The 7,523-nt window shown below is 45.3% G+C and overlaps 1 protein-coding gene across 1 annotated transcript in view; it reads right to left on the reverse strand.

Moving 5' to 3' along the window:
• The window catches only part of LOC142750369 (uncharacterized), a 193,196-nt gene extending 190,644 nt beyond the window's left edge, over positions 1 to 2,552 (reverse strand). The window contains exon 1 of the mRNA XM_075859368.1: positions 2,511 to 2,552. Coding sequence (XP_075715483.1) covers positions 2,511 to 2,552 — 42 coding nt within the window. The remainder of the gene's footprint in view (positions 1 to 2,510) is intronic.
• Positions 2,553 to 7,523: the final 4,971 nt, after the last annotated feature.

Raw genomic sequence — 7,523 nt, forward strand, 5'->3', positions numbered from 1 at the left:
GCAGGAGGCCATTGTCTCCTGTTGCCATAGCAGCAGTCGCCAGTCCTGATTTCCTGTCAGGGCTGGCGATCTGCTAGTAACAGCTACCATGCAGCAATCGCATTCGATTGCTGCATCAAAGGGGTTAATGGCAGGGATCGGAGCTAGCTCCGGTTCCTGCCGCTACAGCTGGATGTCAGCTGTAACATACAGCTGACTTCCACCGCTGAAGACACCGGATCAGCTCCTGAGCCGGCGCAATCTTGCCGGCAGCTACGGAAGCCAATCAGGCTCCGCCGTCGGGGAGGATCTTGACCGGTTTCCGTGCTAGGCAGATCGGGAGGCAAGTATTAGGCCTCCGGTTGCCATTGCAGCCACCGCAACCCCGGCAATTTCATTGCTGGGGTTCCGATGAGCTGCAAACACCTTAAGTGCAGCATTCGCGTTTGAGCGCTGCACTTAAGGGGTTAATGGCGGGGAAAAAAGAAAAAAACCCTCTAGGATATATCAGCACTCACATGGGTATGTAGTAAAAATAAATAATTTTATTAAGTATTAAAAAAGGGGGAAAAATGGGGTTAATGGCGGAGATCTAAGCTAATTTCGGTCCCCGCCGTTACAGTCGGATGTCAGCTGTAAGATACAGCTGAGATCCGGCAATGATGGCACCGGCTCAGCTTCTGAGCCGGTGCCAAACATTTGGCGTATGGGTACGGCAATTTGCGGGAAGTCAATGCTTTCCATGGCGTACCCATACGGCAAATGTCGGGAAGGGGTTAAAGTAGCTGGTTCAGAAGAAGGTGATAATAGAGACTGAGGAGTTTAATCCGACACACGTATTTTCTGTTATAGGTAGCGGTGTATTGTTTGAAGGTAGTCTTCTGTGACCCCCACATAGGACTATCGCTGAGACTAGACTGTTTCACTCCAGTGATACAGGTGCTTAGAGGCACAACATAGTATATTTGTCTTGACAGGATGTTTTATTTGTCATCTGTTTACTTTTTCTTTTTTTTTTTTCATTTTTCCATTTATGCTCTCTATGATATTTTATGGAAATGCAATGTACACATGGAGTGTTTGTAATGTACTCAATGTCATTGAAGGGATGGTGGGTACGGCGGCATCGGCTAGGGAACAAAAGTATTTTGTGATTAGTGACATCATGAATCTCTTTAAGTTCATGGATAATGGCTGATTTTACCATCTTATCCCTGAACGTGAAGGGATTTCATGTTCCGGAGAAGAGGTCTCAGATCTTGTATGCTTCGCACAAATAGAGGATCCAGGTACTTTGTGTTCAGGAAACCCATTTCGGGGCAGATTAGGTTCCGTTAATTCAAAATAAATATTATCCGGTAGGCTATCATTGCAGTAACCCACATGGGAAGACTAGAGGGGTGTCTATATTCCTGCATAAATCTTTTCAGGGTAGAGTGGTAGATACATATCTGGACTCTGAGGCACCGTTTATTTTTCTGAAATGTGAGGTAGGAGATAGCACAGTCACGGTAGCCAATATTTATGCTCCTAACACTAACCAAGTTCCTTTTTTCCTGAAAATGTTAGACGAGTTGGGCTCCTTCTCGTCGGGCGCGCCTATCCTATGTGGGGATTTTCATTTGGCCATTAATCCTTTGATTGATACGTCCTCTGGGCGGACTTCCCTGGCATACAATAAGTTGAATAAATTGAGGAAGAGGCTCAAAGATATGCAAAGTTGTGATGCGTGGCGGTTGACTCATACGGACGATAGAGATTTCACCTTCTATTCATTTTCCCATAACTCCTACAGCAGGATAGACTACATCATGGTTCACCATAATCTATTATCTTTTGTGGAGGAGACTTCCATCGGCAGTATACTTCTCTCTGACCACGCTCCGGTGTCTTGTGTACTGTGCTTTTCACCGCAGCGTCGCAGAGAATTTACCTGGCATCTAAACGAGTCTTTGCTGAAGGATTCATTGTGTTTGATAGATTTGAAAAAAACAGTGGACAATTTTCGGTAGGATCACGCTAGGGATGAAAATGCTCCAGCGCTGAAGTGCTCCGGAGGCTCTCAAATGTGTGCTTAGGGAGGTCCTCATCAAGCATGGTGCTCGCCTTAAGAGGGAGAGAGGGGCGAAGCTGCAAGCGCTTCTAGTTCAGTTGCAGTCTCTAGAATCCCAGCATAAGCAGACGTTACAAGAACGTACACTTCAGGAACTGAATAGGACACGCCATGATATTCAACTTCTGCTGGATGGGAATAGTGCTCGGCTCCGTCAGGTGTGTTCCCGCTATTATTATGAGTGGGGTAATATGGCGGGGAGGGCGTTGGCGAGGGCAATGTGGGGGCGGGGGGGCGACTTCCTTTATACCCTCGGTACGAACTGTGGCAGGGGAGTTGGCGTTTAAGACGGAGGATATAGCATCGGTCTCCTGTAAGTATTATTCCTCGCTTTATAACCTGCCTTCTCCTACTCTGGGTAATGTTCCTCCCGAACCACTTCTCTCTCTATTGGAGTATATTAGGGACACGGCGTTACCTCGGTTGTCTCAAGATGAGGCTCTGGGCCTGGATTTACCATTTAGGAGAGGAGTTAATGCAGGTTATTAAAACTTTACCAGCCGGGAAGAGTCCGGGGCCAGATGGGTAAACGGCGGGTTTTTACAAGTCACAAGCAGAGGAGTTGGTACTGTCGTTGCAGGAGTCGTTTAATTCCATGTCGGACCAGGTGAGGTTCCCTGATTCATTTTTGCAGGCACATATCATGGTCATCCCAAAAGAGGGTAGGGATCCGCAACATTGTGCGAGCTATAGGCCAATCTCTCTCATCAACACGGACGCTAAGATGTATGCGAAGTTGATAGCGAATAGACTGGCCGGGTTCCTGGGGTCCCTGATTCACCCGGATCAAGTGGGTTTTGTCCCAAGGCGCGAAGCCAGAGATAAAACGCTGAAGACTTTCTCCTTGATTCATCACGTGACGAAGAGTAGCATTCCATGTATGCTTTTGTCGCTAGATGCTAAGAAGGCCTTTGATCGGGTGGATTGGGGGTTTCTGGAGGCGGCTCTAAGTCAGATGGGAGTGGGTCGGTTAATGTTGATGCATATATTGTCCCTTTATAATCATCCTCAGGCGAGAATTAGGGTTAATGGTTCTCTTTCTGCTCCATTTAGGATTGGGAATGGGACTAGACAGGGCTGCCCACTTTCACCCCTGCTATTTGCAGTGGTGATGGAACATCTTTTGGTGATGGAGAGGAATAATAATGACATAAGGGGGGTTCAGGTTGGTGATATGCATTTTAAGGTATCTGCGTTCGCTGATGACTTATTATTCTATATTACACAACCACACCTATCATTGCCGCCTCTGATGAAATCCATCCAGACGTATAGCTATTTTAGTAATTATAAGATGAATTTATCTAAGAGCGAGGCTATGAATATTTCCTTGCCGGTGTCGGAAGCTCATCAGGTGCGTAGTAATTATTCTTTCTCATGGAAGTCGGGCTCGCTGAAATATTTAGGGGTGCGGATACCTGTGGCTCTTGCGGATTCCAACTCTCTTAATTTTCTGCCCATTCTCCAAACTCTTAGAGCTGACTTGGCTAAGTGGGAAGCCAAGGATTTTTCTTGGCTGGACAGAATAAGTGTGGTAAAGATGAATATCCTGCCACGTTTGATGTATCTCTTTCAGACGGTTCCGTGTGTACTGCCCAGGTTTTTTTTTCTTCAGTTAAATAAACCACTGGCTAGGTTCATTTGGAGAGGTAGACCGCCGAGGATCGCGAAAGCTACCCTTTTCAAGAGAAAGCGTTGTGGGGGACTAGGATTGCCTGACTGTCTGGCCTATTACTTTGCGGCGGGGAGTGCTCGAGTATTGGACTGGTTCCACCATGCGAACTCTAAGTTATGGGTGAGATTGGAGGACTTTTTGGCGCCGACTCCTCTTACTGCACTTCCGTAGCTCCGGTTGTGGTACTATAAGAGGCGGGAGAACGCTCTGCTCCCTTTGGTTGCGGGACAAGTGGTAGTCACATATAAAAGTTTCCGAGCTCTGGCAATAGTGATACCTACCGATGGTCCATTGGTGGCGATATCCCATAATGTGGATTTTCTCCCTGGGATACGGCCCACCTTCTTGGCCTGTACGCCCAGGCCTTCGCGTGACTTTTCGCCATGTACTGACGAATCAGGGTTTGAAGTCTTTTGAGGCGCTTGTCCCGGAGCTGGAGAGATCACCGGTTGGGCGGTGGGACTTTTTGAGGATGCAACATTTCTACACTGCTAATAAGACGAGGCTGTCTTTGCACAGGGATCTAACACCGCTGGAGCAGTTATGTGTTGCTTCAACTCCCCCAGTTAGAACTATCTCCCTCATTTACAATTTTTTACAGGACTTAAGTAATGATGTTCCTCCATCCTTTGTGAAGGGGTGGGAGAGGGAGCTTACTTCGCCTCTGTCGCCGGCTGACTGGTCGAAAGCCTTTGCCCTGTGCCATAGAATCTCTATCTCTTGTAAGGCCCAGGAAACTAATTACAAGATATTGTCGTGGTGGTATAGGGTTCCAGCATTGCTTCACTCCTTTTATCCGGCAGTACCTGATGAATGTTGGCATGGTAGCAGGGCCGGTGGAACTATGTTACACATCTGGTGGGGGTGCCCGTTAATCAACACATTCTGGTTTACTGTAGTGGACCTGATACAGAAAATCACAGGTCAGATGCTTCCCAATACCCCGGAGGTGTTACTACTTTCCATGCTCCCAGGAGCAGTCAAAAGATATACGAAAACCCTAATTAGTTTCCTGTTGATCGCAGCACGCACAACACGGTTATGGAAGAACAGTAGCGGGCCAACCATTACTGAATGGTTCCAGGAGATACTGCATCTGCAGAGAATGGAGGAGGTAACACAGGCCCATCACGGGAATCCAGGGTCGGTGGGATTGGTCTGGCAGGGATGGAGGGAGTTCTGTGAGTTGGACGATTATTTACTTTATGCATAGGTTGCATGGGGTATGTAGGATAGGGGGGAATTGGCTTGATCTGTCCTGGTGGCTGGTGTGCGGGTTCTCTGGTTCTGCCTAGTTCTTTTATCCTCTCTCCGATGCGAAGCGTAGAATCAACTCATTATGATGTGTAGTGGTTCTGATGCAGTTTGTCGTGGTGCCCACTGTCCTGGATGCATTGTCAGTTAAGGTATATTGCTATGTATTCATGATATCCATGTATTCTGTCCACCATATTACCTACTCTTCTGCTGGAATAGAGGCCTGTTATGCATTGTGCTTGGAAGTGTATATGCATAATATTTTTTTACTTTTATCTTGCCTTTGTTTTCTTTTTGTTTCCACTTGCCGAATATGTATGATGGATGAGTATATTTTCTGATTTGCTGTAAAATACTTTTTCTGATGAAAATAAACATAAATAAAGAATGTAAAAAAAAAGTCGCATGTACCCGAAAATTGTACCAATAAAAACGACAACACATCCCGCAAAAAACAAGCCCTTACACAGCTTTTTTGACTAACAATTAAAAAAGTTATGGCTCCCAGAATATGGTGGCACAGAAATGAAATTATTTTAAAACAAAGTGATGTTATTGGGCAAACGCTGCAATACATAATAAAAACTATATACATTTGGTATCGCTGTAATCGTATCGACCCGCAGAATGAAGTCAAATGTCATTTATAGCACACAGTGAATGCTGTGAAAAAATATAAACTAAAAAAGATCGTCAGAATTGCACATTTTTGGTCACCTTAGCTCTCAAGAAAACAATGTATTACAACTTTTTGATCACTTTTTATGCCCCAAAAAATGGTACCAATAAAATCAACAGCTCGTCCCGTAAAAAATTATTCATTTTATTTTTTACATTGTGCTTGGGGAAAAATGGGAAAAGGTTTTTTTATTAACATTCCTAAAAATGTATCTAACATTTATTTTATTTTTTTACACATTTTTGTAGTTCCCCTAGGGAACTTGAACCAGCAGCCACTTGGTTACATGTGGAGTTACTGAAACAACGTAACTACACTGTTTCCCTAACTCCCATAGTAGTGAATGGCAGTTACGGAAGCAGCGTAGCATGCGAGCTACGCTGTTTCTGTAACTGCTGTTCAGTTCTATGGAAGTTACAGAAACAGCGTAGCTGAGTGGCCGGGACAGCACAGAAATCTAGAACGGGGTTTAGGGGGCCCCGTTCTAGAGATAGGTGCGGGTCCCAGAGGTGGGACCTGCATCTATCTGACATTTGTGACATATCCTGTGGATATGTCATAAATGTCCTTCATAGAAAAACCCCTATAAATGTTGCGGTCGCTATTGACCATGGCATTTAACTAGTTAAAGGGGGTTTGCCATAAAACACATGAATCCCCTATCCACAGAATAGGGGCTACATGTGAGATCGCAGGGGGTCCGACCGCTGGGGTCCCCAGCAATAAGGAGAACAGGGGAGCGAAAGTCACCCAGAGCGCTACATGAGAAGCCTGAACTTCCGGGTTCTGTGTCCGGCTTATCTGTTCCGCAGCTCCATAGAGATCAATGGAGAGCTGCTCGCGCATGCGCAGAAGAATCCCATTGATCTCTATGAACCTGCCGGACACAGAACACGGAACTCACAGCTTATCATGCAGTGCTCTTGGTAACTTTCGGTCCCCGTTCTCCTTATCGATCACCCATGTATGCCCTATCCTGTGGATAGGGGATACATGTGTTTTATGGCACAAGCCCATTAAACTGCCAGGAACAGCGAAATTGCTGTTCCTGGCTGTTATAGCAGCGTGTCAGTGCGTAAGCCCGCTCCATACATCACCCCCCTCCAGCTCCATGATGTGCCGGCACGTCATGGGTCGGGAAGGGGTTAAGTAATGAAGCGGTCATGGCGCCCGGCGATGCCGGTCCCTTGACTGCGGACTGTAAGACGCAGGGACTTTTTAGCAAGATTTATTCGTGCTAAAAACTGCGTCTTATAGTCCGAAAAATACGGTATATGAATTTGGTATCACCGTAATTGTATTAATCCGCAGAATAAAGTTAAGTTTTTTCGCTTTTAACCACATGGCGAAAGCCGTAAAAACAAAACCCCCAAAAAATGGAGGAATCACAGTTTTTTCCAACTTCAGCCTCAAATAATTATTTTTTCGTTTCCCAGTACATTTTATGGTAATTTAAATAGTGTCAATAGAAACTACAACTCCTGCCGCAAGAAATAAGCCCTCACACCACCCTATTGATGGAAAGAGAAAAAAGTTATGGCTCTTGGAGTGCTGGGAGTGAAAAACGAAAATAAGAAAGCAAAAATGGATCAGTCCTGGAAGGGTTAATTCATTTGTAATGACAAACATGTATGACCACGTGTGGGGTATTTCCGTACTCGGGAGAAATTGCTTTACAATTAGGGTGTTTTATCTCATTTATCCCTTGTGAAAATAAGAAAATTCAACATTTTAGTGGAAAAAAAAGTTATATGAATTTGCGCAGCCTAACTCTAATAAATTATGCAAAAGAACTGTGGGGTCAAAATGCTAACTTTACC

Source organism: Rhinoderma darwinii, chromosome 3, assembly GCF_050947455.1.
Source record: "Rhinoderma darwinii isolate aRhiDar2 chromosome 3, aRhiDar2.hap1, whole genome shotgun sequence".
NCBI classification, from domain to species: domain Eukaryota; kingdom Metazoa; phylum Chordata; class Amphibia; order Anura; family Rhinodermatidae; genus Rhinoderma; species Rhinoderma darwinii.